Source organism: Lepus europaeus, chromosome 3, assembly GCF_033115175.1.
Source record: "Lepus europaeus isolate LE1 chromosome 3, mLepTim1.pri, whole genome shotgun sequence".
Classification (NCBI taxonomy): domain Eukaryota; kingdom Metazoa; phylum Chordata; class Mammalia; order Lagomorpha; family Leporidae; genus Lepus; species Lepus europaeus.
Genome location: NC_084829.1, coordinates 68461686 through 68481640, shown reverse-complemented (window position 1 = coordinate 68481640; position 19955 = coordinate 68461686). Strand labels below are relative to the sequence as shown.

At 38.5% G+C, this 19955-nt stretch overlaps 1 protein-coding gene across 2 annotated transcripts; it reads right to left on the bottom strand.

The window, feature by feature from the left end:
• Positions 1–68: 68 nt before the first annotated feature.
• OGFRL1 (opioid growth factor receptor like 1) lies at positions 69–18557 on the bottom strand. Of its 2 annotated transcripts, none has more exons than XM_062186347.1 (7): positions 18301–18557; positions 13660–13746; positions 13429–13510; positions 11297–11375; positions 11131–11197; positions 10884–11029; positions 69–6867 (listed from the first exon to the last, which is right to left on the bottom strand). In XM_062186347.1, the coding sequence occupies exons 1-7, from the start codon at positions 18520–18522 to the stop codon at positions 6204–6206; spliced, it is 1347 nt and encodes a 448-aa protein (XP_062042331.1). In that variant the 5' UTR covers positions 18523–18557; the 3' UTR covers positions 69–6203. The 2 variants fall into 2 exon arrangements, with proteins under 2 accessions (XP_062042331.1, XP_062042332.1); XM_062186348.1 differs by having other exon boundaries at positions 70–6867; positions 13429–13507; positions 18301–18556.
• Positions 18558–19955: the final 1398 nt, after the last annotated feature.

Below are 19955 nucleotides of genomic sequence, written 5' to 3'. Positions count from 1 at the left end.
AAAAAATAATATTAATCTTATATGTTAATCATAAAAAACATAAATTTAATCATAGGAAACCAGCACTTCATTTTTTCCAGATCTTTAAAAATATTTTAATCATGCAAAATCATTATAATGTACTGTAGCACAATGCTAAAATGTTACTTAACATGAAGTAGATTTTATTACTTTACAGGATGTATACTTGGCAATAGTTATTAAAAATAATTACTCTAAAGGAACTCTAAATATATTATTTTAGAACCAGTATTTTAAAATATAGCAGTAAGCAAGAGAAACTATTGCTCTTTATCCATTTTTGGCATAACACTGCCATACAATTACAGAATTATAAAATAAGTATGTCATAGTACCATACAGATCCAGAAACTGGTTACAACTTCTACCACATACACATGGTATTGGTACTAACAAACATGCACAGCATCCTGTAATTCAAATTGCAGCTGAATACACAGCACAGAGAAGACCCGGTGGCCACTAGAGTCCAAGCCCACGTGGTAAGTAAAACACACCTCTTTGTGAGAATCATACCCATTTTCCTAAACTATTCAAATTACAAAGGACACATCAGTTTCCAAATTGAAAAAGTAACTGGACTTAGTCTGCCATCTATCTTCTTAGATAATACTAAAGAAGAACAGATATCTTTTTTAGGATAGAACAGTAACCCTTTCTTTAAAAAGGAAAACAGATGTCTGTCAAAGGATCGAACAGTTGGCGCTCATTTGTTTCTCTCAATTGGAACACCACGCAACAAAGATGCTGTCATCTCTGGCCAATATGGGAGATGGACACTTCACTCACAAACACCTATCACTGACTCCTTCTCTTAACTGAAGACAGTTCCTCAACTTAACTTATTAGTAAAACCACCCACTGATGGTACACATAGACAGAGGAATTAAACTTGGTATCTAGTCACTTGATTACTTCTATCACTCTACTGGAAGGTTTCAAATGGACTAGACAGAATTCTGGTTCAAACAAGAATACTAATGGGATCTGTTTCCACACAGATTCCTGACATCCTGGCACAAATGTGACCTGGATTCATGAAACATCCCCGCTCGGCAGCTTTTCTGGATCCTTCATCACTTCCATTAATTCTGACACCTGCACACACTTATCACTAATTAGGCCTTTATTTCTGTAGCTCCTTATTACTGTTTCTAATCTTGTTGGTATTATTTTCCTTTACATAAAACTAAATGTTTTCACCCTGAAATAACACTCATTTGATCTTTGGGTGCAGAATTTCTTAGGACCAAAGCTTATTAGATAACCAATGCCCCTAGTTAATGGAAATTGTTCTACCAACTCCTTTATAATTTAAAAGATCAAAATACGATATTTTCCATATTTGTTAGAAAAAGTCTTTTAGCATATGTGAACATTAATGCTTATTCTCTGAGGTTTTTATATATCCTAATGAAAGAACCCAAAACCACTTTGATTAAAGAAGTGGGGTATGGGGGGGAGTAGTAGTTCAATGTTTCCCAAGATAGTTATAAAGATACAGCTATAATTTACCTAGCAGGTGCCCAATCAGTCACAACTTTTGGAACTATAAAGTGGCAGCAAATAAATTACAGTAGATAGTCTGTAAAAACTGATGTTCATTAAAATTTTATATGGAGTCCAAGGTGGCGTATGTTCTCCAGAAGTCAGAGATGACAGGCCTAGTGCCCTCAGTCACTCGAGGGGCTCAGAGGACCCACCTATGCCAATGCAGGGTCGGCTCAGTGCTGGCTCTGCCTCGCCAGTATGCTCTCTCTGACTCTTATCTCCCCCTCTCTGTAATCTACTTCCATTAGGGATTCAGGCCATAACACAGAGCACGTCATAATATTCTCCACATGAAAACTTTAATTCAAGAAAACAAACATATTAAGAAGTTATTTCCCACAAATAACTGAAACAAATCACAACAGAATAAGAACAAAGTAGATGACAAATAATACTCTCTGTAGTATAGAAAAAAGCAAGAACCGTGCTTTTTAAATGTTTCCAAAGACTATGGCATAAAAGTTTTTGAAATTAATGTCAAAGTCCCCCAAACAGTTGAATTAAACTTTCAATTATTTCTCTAATATGATTCCAGTTTTTACATCCACCTAAATCGAAGAACAAGAAGTAAAACACAGACAAGTATTACTTGTAGTAACTAAGGAATGTTTAAAATTAAAATTACAGCATATAGAGAAGCTAAGAAAAAGCACAAACAAGTGTAACAACAATATAGGTTAAACTTTCTTACTCCAAACCCTTCTGGTCAAGTATAACACAATGTTGAATATTGTGGTGAGTATACTTTATGAATTGATGCTACTGCCCCAAATGGCAATTTGTTCAAAATGATAAAGCACCAAAGTAAATCTCATCAAAACAACTGGTATTTGTGGTTTGGAAAGCTCCTTATGACAAGATTTTACAATGGAGTAAAAATGTAAACTTCTGAATGAAAGCCGTTTCCATTCATTAAGGCACATCTGGATACCTCCAGGCATTCATATTTATAATTAGTATTAATTTCACAAGTAAAGAAATTCTAAAAACACAGCCTGGGAACACAATCTGCTGAGTGGGTTGAATCACAGGAACAGGGGAGGAGGCAGGGTAGTACACACTGTCCCTTTACAGGTCACCCATACAAATCTGTTTCTGAAATCAACAATACAGAATTCAAAGTCCAAAGAAGCCAGTAGTCAAAACTCTCCTAATTTTCTAGATCTTCATTGACCCACACCTCTTTTCTCCACAACTGTACTACACTTGAAGCGACTGCAGCACATCTAATTCCTGTCTATATTATAGCTAATGTATACTCCAAATGAGAAAGGGGAATTTTCTGGGTGGGAAAAAACCAGAAATCTTAAAAAACAAAAATCCTATAAGAGACCCCAGTTAACCCAGACTCCAAAGATGTGTAGATCATAAAGATTTTAGAAGTGCCTCAATTATAGCTTAAAACTAGATTTAGTTACTCAATAGAACTCAACCATAACTCAACCACAAACTTGGGAAATGACACTGAAACAGTAACTGTATATTCTCCATCTATCAGGTAACCAAATTTTGACCACTGGTATGGATATTTATCTATTTTGTAAAGACTAACCCAGGTGTAATACTACACTGTTTTTCCCTTTTCATTAGATCATACTTTCACTCAGATTAAAGTATACAAGCTCTAGAAGCAGACTAGATAAATTCATATGAAAGAATATGAAATATTATGACTGCAGCAGGGGTTATGGCATTTTCATATGTTTACATTTTTAATACTGAGCCAAGATTCTTAGAACCTCTCTAGCAACTATTGAGTTGCTATTTCCTCTTTGAATTTAGGAAAAAACAATCTCAAAACCTAAATTCAAAATAAAACTAGATAACATAATTTTTGAATTGACAACTAGATTTAGTGAGAACAAATACACTTTCACTTCTATTATGATCTTTTCTGAGTTTCTTAGGAGATTGAGCATGAAAATGTACAATGGTATCATATTCTTAATTTTATAAACTTTTTTCTCTACTTACAGAAATATAGCTTATAATTAAATATCATTTTACAGTATTTCAAAATATTTTCACATATTTTATCTCCTTTGATATATGAAAGCACAAAATATTAGAAATGTACTACACTAGTCAAGCAATATAGCTTCTATTTGCCATGAAATGCAAGATTTTATTTTATCAAGTCAATATTTAGTATCCTTGCAGTCTGTGGTACAATAAGGACTATATATTTGCAAAGATTCAATAATATTTCTAGCTATTTAGCCATGCTTCACTGAATTTTTTATAACAGCTTCTCAGTAAACTGCTTCAAGCATATTTTAGTTTTTAAAAATACAAAACATACGAGTAAGACACAAGAGGCCGTTTCATTATCTAAGACACACATAAATACATATCTATAGATCTTATTTAAAAAAACTATTAAATGTAAAAAGTGTTCATAATAAAAATTATAGACACTCAATTTTTATTTGCAAAAGGAAATGACATCCCCTTATTTATTCTCCATTGAATAACTCTCTCATAAGTTATGTCCACATTAAATGTAGGAAACACAGTAACACATGAATATTCATAAAAAAAAAACATGGTGAAAAAGGCCACCAAGTTAGATGGAAGCCAGGCAGCTTTCCCCTTGAAACTAAATATTTGCATACTAAATGGGACATAGTAATTGAAATCTCTAAGTATGAGTAATATTCTAAAAGTTAAATCGTTAATAAAATGTTTTGACTTCTTGGAATTTTGATATACTGCTATTTCTAAGTAATTCAGATTATACTAATTTATTTTACTGTCTGATAACTTAATATTTTAATATCCGATCATAATTTTTAAGAGTATGTATTTAGGAAGCATACTGTTACCATGTATGCATTACTATGTATGCAGAATTGGTGAGATAATTTGAATTAAATTAATCCTATTCCTACCATTCAGCATAGTTTGACAACCTATTCTCATGCCCGAAACCTTATGAAGAATATTTAGTGAGCTCTATGGGGATACTGTTAACAACAAGCACCGTGAACGAGAATCTATGTATTTCTTGTACATAAAAAAATAAAACTGAAGTGCAACAGCAGATTGTTTCCTCAAACCCTCATACTCACTTTAGAAAACAAAAAGCAAAAAAGTTGTCCATTATGGAAATTAAAAATGTAAAAATGTTCTACGTGGTACCTACAATGTGATATGAAACAAGAGTTCTATTAAGACTCAGAAAAATTAGTTAGGGATTGGATGGTTTCATGTAAACTTCAAAGCAATAAAATCATATGCCTTAATAGGTTTAACTATTTTTCAGAAATCCACTGCTGAAAGCGTGGCTCAATGGAGGTAAAAGAAGGTGACACGATATGATATGGGATAGGACATAGTAAACATTCTCTGGGAGGACACAGTGAACAGAACTTTTCCTGAGAGCCTGAGACACAAAAAAATAAATTCCTTTCTAAATGAAATAAAATGAAAATGCTTTATCTATTAATTGCTTGAACTATATTTGTATAAATGCTTTAAAGTTCTCATTGCAGTGTTTAGGTTTCCAATTTGTAATATATTATAGGAAGTAAAATTGTCCTTAACCAATGTTATATAACATATTGAGTGCTTAGTATATATGGAATTTCAAATCTGTTCTCAAATTTCAAAGTTTGACAACTTTGACAACTTTTATATGTGTGTGCACGTGTGTGTGATAAAGATACCCTGTGGATTAAACATTATTAATTTCATAACTCACATAATACTGAGATATTCATGTTTAAAGGAACTACTGCCTTTTTGACAATAAAGAAACATGTCTTAAAAGTGAGTAATTTCCTTCTTAGTTTTTCATTCTTTGGTAATTTGCATCAAAATCAACCGTTAAATTGATAGGGTACAGCCACAGAGAGAAAAGTTTTTTTCCTGGACTTGTGCATCAAAATGTGTTTTTATGCACTAACAAAAAGCTTTTCTATTCTTTTAAACAAAGTAAATTCTTGAACTCATACAACTAAAAGCCCCCTCTGTTTCATTTAGGCTTTGCTCTAGGTGATTATCCTAATGTATACTAGAAATGTACATGGTGGCTGACAGAGATGGTGGCTCAGGAGTAGGCATGGAAAGAGGGGAAAAGGAAAAGATAGTAACACTGGCAGATGAGGGCATCCATCTCATTATCAGAATGTAAAACACCTGGAGGTGTTGTAATCAAAGAACCCAGATTACTTTCTGAAAGCATCTGGGAAAACCAAACTTGCTTAGAGCTTAAAAGAGTTAGCCCATAAATCAGGAATGACAATACAATGGAATTATCCCCTTGATTTTCTTCATGGAGACTGTAATCTCTTCAAAGACTCTATTTGATTTATCAGATACTACATGATTATTTCTAGATACCTTGAAACTAATTTAAAAGTAATTCTATACAGAATTTAAAAACTCACATCCTAAAAGCACTACAGAATGTATTCATTTATTGGATCTTGTCTTAAAACTTACTAAATATCCAATTCAATATCGTTCAAAATTTAAAAAAAAAAACAAACAACCACAAAATGCTTCCAACAGAAATCACAAACAGATGGCTAAAATTTGAAATGTGAACTCATCTCTGTTCTTTAGGAAAAATGCCATACTAGTTTTTTCCTCCCTTACCTAAATTGTTTTGTAGGCTTTCTGATAATTCACTGTGTTAGTATATCATCATGACAACTTGTATTTCCGGGATTCTCATTGTCTTTGTTATGATTTTCACCTTCTTCATTTTCTTCAGGAGATGCACTCTCGTTCTTTTCTGTGGGATTAGTAGCTGTTTTTTCAGGTTGTGGGTTTGGGTTTTCAACGTTACTGTCCTTGTCTGTGTTTCTTGGCTTGGTAGCTTCATTGCTGGGCTCTGGGGTGGGCCTATCTGTTTCTTCCCCAAGTTCTTGTGGTGCTACTTTTTTTTCATCCACTGCTTTGCTATTTAAATGAGCAGATGAGGAGGAGTTTTTGGAGTCCTTGGATTTTTTGTGCACAGAAGTCTGACTGTTGTGACTGGGGGCAGGGGCAGCAGGCATTTTCTGAGTTTTGCTTCCTTCTGATTGTTCCTTTCTAGGTGGTCCCCAGATAAAATTCTCTGAAGGCGTGTAGTGTTTCTGGGCAAACCTCAGGAGCTTCCTCCTTTCTCTTCTGTCTCTAATTGTATAAACAAAATACTCCAGAGCACTCTGCTTAATATTGGGAATAGTATTTTCCACAAGAGCCTCGTGAAGAATAAATTTTACAAGAGGAGATTTAAAACTTTCGTACCCAAGCTCACCAAGGCTTTTAAGAATGCGAGTGATTCTTAAATAGTTGTGCTGAGACCTGTAAAAGAGGATTGAATAAAATGAAGGGGAAAGTCAAGTGGAAGAAAGCAGGGGAATGAAAATTATCAGAGAAGCATTTTTTATGGAACTGTAAGTCATACAAACATGCTTCGTAAAGACTTTCTGAAAAAGATCTTATTAGACACCATTGAGAAGAGTAAATTAGAAGGTATTAAACCCTTACGCCTCAATGTAATGTCAATCTATGTGAAACTAAAAAGTATGAAATAAACTGCCTTTGTTTATTTTTTGTTCTTCCTATTAGGAAAATATTTAGATTTAAATTCATCTCCACCGATGTTGAATTGTTTGTTCATTAAAGAGAGCATTTATTTGTGACACCACCAATGTACTGGTTCTGATGCAGGTACCCAGTACTGAAAATACACACATTAGCTAACAGTTGAGTGCTGCAATTTACATCACTTGATCAGCAAAATCTACTATATAAGCCCACTCAGAAGAAAAGCAGCAAAAACTACTCTACCTTGATTAACCAATTCTCACAAAGGATACAGAACTGACATTTTGCAGAGCATAATTCAATAGTCAAGAGGGTGGGCTTCAGACTCATACCCTGGCTCTGTCACTTAGCAGCTATGTGTAATTACAATGTCTCTTGGTGTCCTCATCTGTAAAACAGGGGATATGTCCTGCAACTTGCTGGACTGTCATAAGAACTGAACGACAAGACACATATTCAGGGCAACAAGAATTCAATAAATATTAGAGGCTTTTTAAAACTATTATCATTATTGTTATTGTCCATTAAAGGTTTAGTACATCTTTGTACTTATCCCAACTTGACAAATGAATTCTCTAACATCCCAAGACACTCCTTCCTCCTTATTCCCTACCAAAAAATTTTAAATCTGATTTCTAAAGGCCTTGATTCTAATGATGCATTTTCCATGAGATTACACTAAAATCTTTCCTTTCTTTCTCAAAACTAACATTACTTGATTCATGTTTTCCAAATGTGTTTTTGTCTACCCACCCTCACTCACTCAGCTCAATCCATGCCTTATTGCACATGGTTGGCCAAATCTTGAAATAAATTCATGTGTCATCGACAAACCAGGTATTTATTTACACAATATTGCTACATAACCACAGTCATCACTTACCTCTAACTTCCTAAAGCCTGTTTTAAATCTCAGGCATTAACTTTGCACAAGCACTGCATATACCTGTCCTAGTTTTCAAAAATGTCTTGAGTTTTTACTTAGGAATAAGTAGGAAATTATTTGAGAAAGGTGGAGAAGGAGGTTGAGAGATGGAAGGGGATAATTCCATGGTCTTATAGTTTGTTAGGAGAGATGTTTGGAAAAAACAAAAAGCATAATCATTCAAATTAACTGAATACTGGAAAAGACAAACCCCACAGTTATGATCATCTTCATCCTTCTGGGTGTTTACTGCAACAGTGTTATCTTAACATTCAGCTCTGAGAAGTCCAAAGGGTAAAAACATTCTACAGATAATGTTTCAGTTCTATGAGTCTGTACTTTTTATAGTTAGGATGTAAGAGTCTTTAGAGACAATAAAATGTGGATGAAGTTAAGAAAATGTGCCACTAACAGCAGAGCTGACTTGGCTGTTATGCTCATATGAAGTCTGTATATTCCAAAAACTTAGTGACAAAACTCTTGAGCAACATCTGCTTCATGAGTCTATGAGAAAGAGACATATGGAAAGGTGGATGTGCATTTTTTCAAAAAGGAGCTACATGACAAAACAAATACTACATCTGCAATCAGCTTCACATAACCAATCAAAGGCAAATGAGACAAATGGTCAAGCAAAATTTCTGTCCACAGGTATCCTTTTCTACATATTCTTCAATTGCATAAAAAAGAGGAAAACTTGGAATGATGAAAACAGTTAACAGAAGTCCACCACAAAACTATAAAAGAAAGCAATTGGGTGTTTCAATATGATTTGGAATAAAAGTTACAATGAGAGACAAACTGTAAGACAGAAGAGTGGCTAAAACCCTTCTTGTGTTGGAAACAGCAGGTAAAACAGGGAAGCTGCTATTCCAGATTCCAGCAAAGGGAAGGGCAGTAAATAGAGCTGAAACTGTCAGGGAGAGTAGTTTGGTGAAGACAGCACTCACAAAACAGAAGAGCTAGGAGATGTAAGACTCAAAAGAGATTCCAGGGCCTAAAATATGATTTAGAATGTCTCAGCGATCCAAGCTGATTACAAATAAAACTGGAAATGCATCTTTGTGGTTGGTCTATACATTTATACTTTTGTGCTTGAAAACATTTCACCAGTTTTAATAATGGTCACTTGTTCACTCAACCTTATTTCATTTCACTTGGACTCAATATTTTCCCTCTGCTTAAGCTAGTATAAATATACTGGGTTTCCTGCCTACCCTAAAAACCTCAAGATGTCATACAGATTAAAACACAAATAAGTTATGACATTTATGAGTCAATCAGAAAAGAACTCAACTGAAGAAGAAAATGGAATAGATGTTTTTATATCATCCCCTATAATTTGCTCAAATCTAGTCAATAAAATTTTTTTGGCACTGCCCCAGAGAGGAAACATGTTTTCCGGCAGATTCCGAGACAGTTAATTCACAGCTGGAAAAGGAAAAAAAGAGAGGCGATGGTGGCGGAAAGGAAAGAAAGGTAGCTGGATGGGGCAGAGGAGTGAGACATGACTGTTGGCTCTCGCACCCACTCCTCTGACTCAAGCCAGACTATTTAATTAAAGCCTCTAGAGAGGGCCCTGTTTCCGGCTGTAAATCAGAGGATCTGATAATAAAACCCCAAAGGAAGATTTAAGCTGAAGAATATATTTTTTTATCACTTATACATTCAAACAAAATTTACTAAGCAAGATTGTTACTCCAAACCCAAACCACAAGCTGGGGAGGAAGGAGCTCTAAAATGCTAATTGTGAGCACATGAGAGATAAAGTACTATCAGATCTTCTCCAAAGATTTACTTTTGTCAAGCGTCTTGTCAACAGGGTACTAGCATATAGCTTTCTTCGACAGTGTCTTATAAGTGCTCAGAAACTTCCTCCAGAAATAGTTACCTGCATGCTTAAGTAGAGATATATACCTATACTTTCAGTACCCTATATAAATCAACCTTAACGTGAGTTCTGAGTTAATTAATTTTCTAGCCAGGATCATAAAGCAGTATGTTCATATCTTCAGTGTTTTAGTATACGCTACCATTTTAATACTGGTTTTATAAAAGCAATAAAGAAAAAGGAAGGCTTACCTTTTTATAGTCATTTCAACAAAATAAGATGAAAGTTGCAAAAAATTCAGAGAACTGATGCATAAAGATTTTTTGGTCAAAGAGCAATTACTTTACTGTTTTTTCTTAGTACTTGTCCAGTTTAGACAATTATAATAGGCTAAAAAGTTGATTTTAAAGGACAGCACTCCTAAGTCACCCTATATTTTCTTAAAAAGTCAGGTTGTATATGAATAAAATATTTTTTAAAATATACTTTGGTTACAGGTATTAATGCAATTTATAAATTTCCAAGTAAAATACAGCAAAACAAATCCAGGTAAACTAATCTAAAGATTATTATAATTTCCCCTCTTCTTTAGTAAAAAACAAAACCAAAAACAACAAGACACACATCTCATTCTTATTACATGATTTTCAATTCATGAATTTAATCTAAAAAGATATAATGCCCCAAAAAAGCATACTGCACACCAGAGGGGACACAAATAACTTAATATAGCCAATAAGCATAAATTCCAAGAAATATGTCAGAAATGTGAGCAGCGGGGAGCTCTCAGGGGGCAACAGCTTTAAAGCTGAATAGCAGTGTTTCTACATAGAATTTCATTCTTTCCTTCTTCTTCTTTTTTTTTTAGAATACAGAATTATTGAGAATAAAATGTATCAGCTTTTGAATTCAAATTCTTGGCCCAACTGCAAGTTCTTCCTGTGTTCTATAAAGAACTCCAACCACAGGAAAATACGGTGCTGGCCCCAAATTTTTCACAGAAGTTTTACTTACTCATTTAGATGCTGAAATCTTTCCTGCCAGTTAACCGCCCGAGCAACATTTCCAGTCTTATCAATTAGTTTTATTCCAAAAAATTCTAGCATCATTTTATAAGCCAGAAGGAATCTTCTAATTGCTTCTTTTGTTTTTTTGAATTCCTAATACAAAAACAGAACAACATCAGCTGAAATGATTCAGCAGCTACCAAGACAGTAATATATAAAATCATCTCATGTTAAATGAAATAAGCCTGTCTTACCTCAATTTCATATGTAGTTAGTTCTTTAGCATAAAAATTCAAGCCTTGTTCTCTCAGGGGAAAAAGCCTATTTTTTAAAAAATAAATAATTTTTTGTATTAACATTGTCTGGAAAACATACACGATTAAATAGGACATGGTTCGAGACAGATAATACATAACTGACCATTGAATGTAAGTATGGTTGTGCTCCAGTTTTTCATAATCTCCTTTCCATTTATTTAGAACTTCTTCAATGTAAACACCTAAGTATTAAACATTTAGAAAGTGAACCAGATGTTTAAAACAATGTGAATATATATTATCATTTGAATTAAAATTCTTTAACATTTAATAACAGCACAAAATGATAATGTTTTTGAAAGATGCATTTCCTACATCAAATACACAAGAAGCCTAACTTTTAAAAAAAATATTCATGGCACCTCAAATCAAGAATCACAAAAAAATCTATTGAGCAATGTACTCTAAAGCAGAGGTTGAGAAACCATAGCCTGCCAGTTGTCTCATCAATAAAGTTTTATTGAAACAGGTATGCACATTCATTTATGCTTTGTCTATGACTGCATTTACACAATAACAGCAGAGTCGAGTAGCTGCAATATAGAACTGTTCTACAAAGCCTGAAATATTTACATATTTATTTAAATATATTTAAATATTACATATATATTTACATATATGCATCTGTTCAGAAAAAGGTTACCAATCCCTATCCTAGAGGCTTAAGATAGTTCTTTAAGTATTAGAAAGGATCAAAATGGAATGCATGCCAATGAAAAAGAAAAGAGGAAAACAAGCAAAGGACAAAGAAAAGAGGAGAGAAGTAATGCTAAAAGGAAGAAAACAATGAAAGAGAAAGCTGTGGAGTGCATACTATATGGTTTTCCCAAACAAATCAGATACACAGGGTATATTATCCAGCTTAATCCTCAAAAAACTCCTCCAAAGAGTATTATCTTCCATTTTACTCTTACAGATTGTGTGATTTGTTCCAAGTCACACTCCAGGAAAAAGTCAATCTAGGAACAGGACACAGGTCTTTCTGGTTCCACAAAGTGAAAGTCCCTTTCACCACATGCCTTTGTTCCCTATAATAATTCACTACAACAAAATGTCCCTGATTCACAAGTCTGTCAAGGTCCTTACAACTGATGATGTGGCCATTTAGTCAGTTTTATACAAAAACACAGTATTTCTCTAAACATAACTCAGCTATTCTTTTCCCCAGGTACCACCAGTTTATAGTATCTGGCCATTTCCACATTGTGTCTAAGTCTTAACTACCACGTGCTACATGACTCTGCACAGGACAGGACTCCCTTTTGCTGATATAACACCCAACCTTTGGATCAGCTTCCTGAAGTTCACCAAAGTATGCAAGGGTCTGCCACTTTCCAAGCCTTGCAATCCACAACCCTCAATCCCAGGCTTCCATTGCTGTGGATCTGGCTCAGTTCCCACTGACAGCAGAGAGCAGGAAGCAGAGCTGTCTGGTAACTTCACCCAAATAAGGACTTGAAGGAAAGAAGCTGGCTTCACTGGTTTGACTTGGATAAAGTTAGGATGCCCACCCTGAACCACAGCATGGTACCTCAATGAAATACACAATTTTGTGGTGAACCGACCACAGCAGCTGCAACCTCTCCCTAGGGATTTGGAAAAGACTCCTCCAAGGGCAACTGCAGAATTGTGAAGGAGACACAGAGTTAGGAGATTTACTGTATCTATAGTTCCCTGCCCAAGACACTGGAACACTGAACGATCACGGGTGTAGTTTCCTGACCCTTAAATCTGAAAACTGACAAGAAATTCTCAATACAAACAGTACTTTTTAATCACATGCTAAGAATTTTCAGGTATGGCACAGTGGGAAGAGCAGTGGACACTCCGGAATCTACACACAAATTTACCTCAGTTGATGGACCCGCCAAGTCAGTCATTTAGGCTTTAAGACTCAACGACCCAAACTGTAGGATGAGAAAGCCGAATTTCATCTCTTCTAATGATCTTTAATTATCTAAAATTTTAATTCCTGAAACTCTCCTCTCTTTTCCTCTCACAAAAGTCACCCTTACTACCTTTCAGATAACAGCCATGATAAACAGTTGGTGAGAAGATATCACGAATCTAAAAAATTCCTCCAACATTTACTAAGTGGGTGCTCACAATTCTAGTGCTTATGACTTTGGGGACACATTAGACTGCACAGCAAAGTGAAACTAGTCAATGAACAAAGGCACTAACCATGGAACAGTAGGAAAGTCTGCTTTCTTACCAAGATAGCAGATTACTCACCGTCTGGCTTAAATGGAATTTTATTCTTATAAAAACGAAGATTGCTCAAGTCATTTTGATATCGAATATCTTTGAAGTTCTGCTGAAGGAAAAAATAAATCAATCTCCAGCATATGGAAATACAGAAAAGGCACAAAGATCTTTCTTGCACATTTCCTCTCTGACATGATAAAATTAGTAAAACAGAAGGGAAATATGTTACATTTGGGAAAAAAAAATCCATATTCTTACCGGATATTGGTGCCGGTATTTGTACAAATCCCTCGCAGCATAAAAACTTCTCTTTGGTTTGGCAGTTGCTTCAGTAGAATCAAGACCCTAAAACAAAACATGAAATTCTATTTACATGTCAAAGTAAGAAAATTTCACAGAGAAATTTCCAGAACAAATTTAAAATAATGATCATCCACGTGTCAGCATCTTCCTATACCCCTCCAACTTGTAATAAGCTTTCTTTAAAGCTTAAATTATTAACTTGTCCAGGGCCAGCACTGTGGTGCAGTGGGTTACCACCACTTATAAAGCTGGTATTCTGTATCAGAATGCTGGTTGGAGTCTTGGCAGTTCTACCTCCAATCCATCTCCCTGCTAATGTGCCTAGAAAAGTAGTAGAGGATAGTCCTTGGGTCCCCACCTCTCACATGGGAGGCCTGAATGTAGTTCTGGGCTCCTGGCTTCATATTAACAAAAATATTATAAATACCCTTTTGATAATGCTTATTAGCAACATTTGTTGGCACTCAATTTTCCTAATTTGAACCAAAAGCATTATCTTAAGCGATATTACTAAATAAAAAAACCTTATTATTCACCAAAGCCCAGTGGGAGTCAAATGTTATGTGTCATTATCCATCAGAAAGGGAAGTTAAAAGGAATTTAAGACATACATTTTACCATGCATAACAGAAGTGAGCTTATAACAAAATTTATTTTAGAATACATAATACTAAAAATGTGTTAGGAAGGTCGGCGCTGTGGTATAGAAGGCTAAGCTTCCACCTGCAGTACCAGTTCATGTCTCGGCTGCTCCTCTTCCAGTCCAGCTCTCTGCTTATGGCCTGGGAAAGCAGTAGTTGGCCCAAGTGCTTGGGCCCCTGTACCTGCCGGAGAGACCTGGAAGAAGCTCCTGGCTCCTGGCTTTGGATTGGCACAGCTTTAGCCATTGCGGCCATCTGGAGAGTGAACCAGAAGATGGAAGACCTTTCTCTCTGTCTCTCTCTCTGTAACTCTACCTCTCAAATAAATAAAATCCTAAAAAAAAAGTGTCAGGATAATAAATTCTACAAAGAAAACTGCCATTAAATTTGCAACATTTAGCTATACTGGGAAGCAAAGTAATATTTAAGAAAAGATTTTAGAATAAATAATAGTTTTTAAATTATATCATTCATAATAATGTGACTGATATAAATCAGCAACTATAAAACCTATACACATAAAGCACAAAAGAAGCTCTTAAATGGAATGAGTATCAGATTGAAGTAACTTACATGTAGAAGTTTACTCATATTGTAAGCAAAATTCCTACTGTTAAGAAGTCATTTTTAAAGTATAAGATGCAGGTCAATATAACTGATTTGTATTCTCGAACTATATGTACTATTATAAAGTATGAGAAAGTGCTTTGTGTCCAGTGTCATGCGGAAGGACACTGAGACTGATGGGGATGATGAAAAAGATTACAAACCTTAGAAGTGACTATTCATTAAGAGCTTTGCCCCAAATCCTTTATTTATCATCCTGCACCCCTACCAGTGTTGACAGACCGGCACCCTCTAAGCAATTTTCTCACTTTTTCAAGCAGTGATTCTCACTACTACTACAAGTACAGAATACTTTAACACCAGATCCTCTGATGTTTAGCATTAGTTACTCTGTCATGTTACATAAGCAAAGAAAAGCATAAATCCTGGTCCTTGCCACAAGTTTCAAAATAGCTCTGCCTAGCAAGTTTCTGAATCTATTTAGCCTGAGCTACAACCATATGAATCATCATCCCACATTTGTATAGAAAGTACTTTCCACTTACAAAGCATTTACATGCATATTATTTCATTTGATTCTTACAGCACACCTGGTTGATAATTATTAGTGTTTCCATTTTCAAAACAAGGCAACTGAGGCTTAGTGAAGTTGAACGTGACCCAGACCTCAGTGACACTGCAAGAACTGGAATCCCTGGGTCCTAGCCCCAAGTCCAACCAATTAGGTCTGAATCAATTTCATCTCCACTAAAAGTGGAGGACATTACCAATCCAGAAACTTTGGTTTGATTTCAACAGCTCAAGACTTGGAGTCAGAAGAGGGTGAGTCTGAACACTGCTATTTAATATCTGCTAGGCCTTAAGCAAATCACTTAACTGGATCTTAGTTTTCTCATCTGTGAAATGAAGACAATGACTCATGCCCTACCTGATTCCCAGTATTATTACGAGAATGACTGCAACCTCCAAACTCTAACTGTGCCAGCATCTTCCTATACTCCTCCAACTTGTAATAAGCATACAAAACCTTCCTTCAAGTCCACCTTCAATTAGACCCATACCTCTGCTCCCTTTCATACTAAATCATTACTAATGAAATACCCCTACTCCCTACCTCACTATTGCTTCCCCCTTTTTCCCCACAACTCATTCCAACCAAGTTTTTGTCTTCAGAATTCCATCATGATGGCTCTTTGTGAACTTCCACAAATCTTCATCTTTCCAAACAATTTCTCAATGCTCATCTCAGGCAGTACTGGGCCAACACATGCATCACTCCTTCCTGAAACATCGTCAGTACCTGACTTTGAGGATACCATAATCTTTTGGTTTACCTTTTGTCTCATTAGTCTGCCTTATAAGTCTCCTCTTTGACTCCTCTTCTTCCTCCTCTTCACACCCTCTACCCCAGGCTTGGTCCTCATTCTTCATCACTCCTTGATGACCGCCTATCTTTCTAGGACTTTAAATATCTCTGATCTTAGAAGCTGATGCCTCCAGTTCTTGGCCAAACCTCCATTCATAGGTATAATCAACTACTTAACAACTCCCCTTGGATGTATAAAAGGATACCAAACTCAAGAGATTTCTCCACTTAAACTCTAAAGCTGCTGTGTCCCTAGATTTTCTGGTTTGGTTGTTGGCACTATCATTTGTCCAGTATTCACTGGGGCTAAGATGACAGCAACTGAAGCTGTGAGTAGTCAGTCTGAAACATACTTTAGAGGTAAATCCTGTAGTACTTGCAAATGGATTGACTATGAAGAGTATGGATAAAATGGGGTTGATAGTAAAAAAGCAAAATCAAAAAGATTTCTTTAGAAGAAATGGTGATATTTAGATGGTGATATTAACTAGAAAAAATAATCATTAGAGGGGAAAATTAATCATTAAAGGAGAAATAGTGAGGCTTGGTATGGTCACTTGTTCACTGGGATTGCAACTAAACAGACTGAAACACTCATTAAACTGTACTCTATGAGGGTACTCAAAAAGTTCATGGAAAATGAAATTTAAAGATCAGCTTATTTTAGTGTGAAAAATGTTGAAACTCGTACATAGTTTTTTCATAATATGAATTTTCCACAAACTTTTTGACGGTTCCCTCACATTAGTTGGACCTGGTTGGTGGGGCTGAATCTTAACTGGTGTATTTTGATATCCTAAACTTATGTAGAAGGTTACTGGAGACAAGTAAAGGGACGAATACTAGAGTACAGCATCTAATACTTTCCTAGGTTTGCAAAGCAAGACAAAACAACAGAGCAGCAAACCACAGCACAAGGGGGAGAAGGGGACACTCAGGATTCCAACAGGTCTAAGGTTCCTAGATTGGTGACACACATTTTCATGTTTGCATTATTCTTTTCCGTATGATTTTGGACAAGTTCCTGTTTTTTTTTTTTTTTTTCTAAAATGAGAATTAAAAACAGCACCCCCTCCTTAAAATTACAGCTCATTTCAATCACATGTTGAACACAGAACCTGTCCTGACTTTATAATTCCTCTCTACCTAAGCAGAGATGATCATCAATGGGATTTGTTGGCGCTAATGTTTAGGTGCTGATTCCGGTAAACCCACAGTGGATTTGGGCTCCATTTCCCTATTCGCATTCCCCCGCAGCTGGTAACGGGAGGGCCTAAGGCGGCGCCACAAACCTCCAACAGCCTCACGGGGCACACTTCTTCACAGCACCTCCACAGTTTCTGCTTTTGAGGCTGATAACTGTTAGTCTGCCAGCGGGCATTCCTCTTTTCCCTAACCTCTCCTGCAAACTGTATTAAAACGATTTAAGCACAGTTGGATCAACAAGTCTTCTGGTGGTAAGATTTTCCAAGTGCCCTGAACTCCTCAGAGAAAGGCCTTCCGGAGGTAAGAACGTGGCGTTTCAACCTGGGATGGGGACCTCTACCCACGAGACTTTCAATGGCTACAGACGTCCCTGGAGGGGCCAGTGCTGGCTGCTTGGCAAGTGCAGTCCCCTCTTTTCGGGATCCGGCTTTACCATGAATACGCACACTAGAAGGTTTTCCACAATGCTCTATTTTTAGACAGGTACCTCCCACCCCACCTTCGCGTTCCCGAGCCGCGCTGCAGAAGCAAAGAAAACACACGTCCAAGTTGGGTTCTGCCTCGGGGACTTCCCGTCGCGCCCACAGGCCGGCCCCAGGCCCCCGGCCACCGCAGGCCCCCGATCCCCGGGCGGCGGGGCACCCGAGGGCGCAGAGGGGTCGTGCGGCGGCGGCGGCGGGGGTGGGGGGAACCAGCAGCCGCCCGGCGCCCCTGCCCTCCGCACGCGACAGTGGCCCAGCGCTTGCTCTCCCCGCCCGGGGGGCCGGGGCCAGGGGTGCCCCAGGCCGACCGGAGGCCACCAGCCGGGCCGCGTACCTGCTCGGCGCCCGCCGCCTCTGCGTCTTCGTCCGGCGCGGGGCTGGCGCGGGACCGGCCGCCGGCTCGCTCCGGGGGCTGCGCGGGCTCCTGCCCCGGGCCCTCGCCTCCTCCCGGCCCCGGCTCCTCAGGCTCCGGCTCCGAGTCCGTCTGCCAGGTGGAGTCGCAGTCCTCCACGGTGGTGGGCTCGCGGAAGCTGACCCCGCCGAGCAGGTTGCCCATTGAAGAGGCGGCGGCGGGCGCGGGGCTGAGGGCTGGGGGCGGCGGGCCGCGGGGCTCGGGCTGCGGCAGGCGCGCTAGGGCCCGGGCATGGCTGGGCGAGGGCGCTGGGCGGCAGCCTCGGCGCGCCCGCCGCCGCACTGCCTCAGCGCGGCGAGCGGCAGACAGGCTCATTGGCGGGGAGGAGCCGGCGGCCCCGGCCCCGCCGCCGCACACGCTCGAGCCCGCCCATCTGGTTCCTTCTCCTCCCCTCGGGCGGGAGCGTGCGGCGCGTCGGGAAGCGGACTGTCACCCCGGCCCGCGGGACGCGCCTCGCTCCCACCTCGCCTCTCGGAAGGCCAGCCTTCGGTCGGCCTTGGGTGTCGCCCGCAGTGGTGGGGGGCCCGCTTCTGCCCCTCCCCAGCCGGGCGGGGGCCGCCGTCCTCGGGCTGCTCCCGGCGGTGCGGGAAGAGTGCTCCCGCCCAGCTCCGGGAGCCGGGACAGGCGTGGACCTGAGGGCGAAGGAGGCGTCCCGAACAGCCCTTCTCCGGGCTGGATCGGGAGGAAGGTGAATTCGCTGCGAGCAACACAAGACAAAAGCTAATGGTGACCGGGCACCACGCAAACAGGAAATCCAAGCTAACACGGCTGTACTGAGGGCTGCCACCTAGAGTCCCTGTGGTCTAGAGAAGTCAAAGCTGTCACCTCATTAAAGAGCAGACTAGACCACCATTGATCCATGGAGAGTTTTACTAGCACCCACTCCAAATCCCTGCTCTGAGTCGGAAAAGGAAAAAAAAAAAAATCTCACAATCCTTAGATGTGCTGTTTCCAAGAGAAGAATCTTTGGTCCCTTGGTCATGGAGGAAAGGAGGCAGGTGAACCGTGTTATATAATAAAGATAAATCAGAATGATCAAATAAGTGATCTAGAGAACAGTGAGTGTTGGAAAATTTGCATTCTGACTTTCTAACTAGAAGAAAAACTTCTTGTATGTGTCTCTGGATGTCTTCAGGAACATAGACCAGTGCCTGGAACCGTGCTTCTCATTTGGTAGGTACTCAGTAAATGTTGAATATGGATGGAGAAAATGGGTTAGCTGTGTGCTATAGTTTGAACAAAATTTGACTCCTGACCTCATGTGGACGTTAAATCTAAAAGTTATAAATTGATGGCACTGAGATTGGAAACATAATCCAGTTGTGGTATCTAGGAGGTAGTCCTAGTGGAAATCTTAGGTCACTGGGCGTGTGCACTTAGAAGGTAGTTCTGAGAGGGCGGGTTATTAAGGGAGTTGAGCCTAACCTCCTTGTCTCTCTCTGCTTCCTGGCTCCCTCGGTGATTCTTTTTGCTGAGAAGCGTCTGCAAAGTGCTGAAAGGAAACATCAACTGAGACCCATCAGAGAAGTATCAGGTAGAGGCCTGCATATCTTGTTAACTAGATCAATTTGACTTGC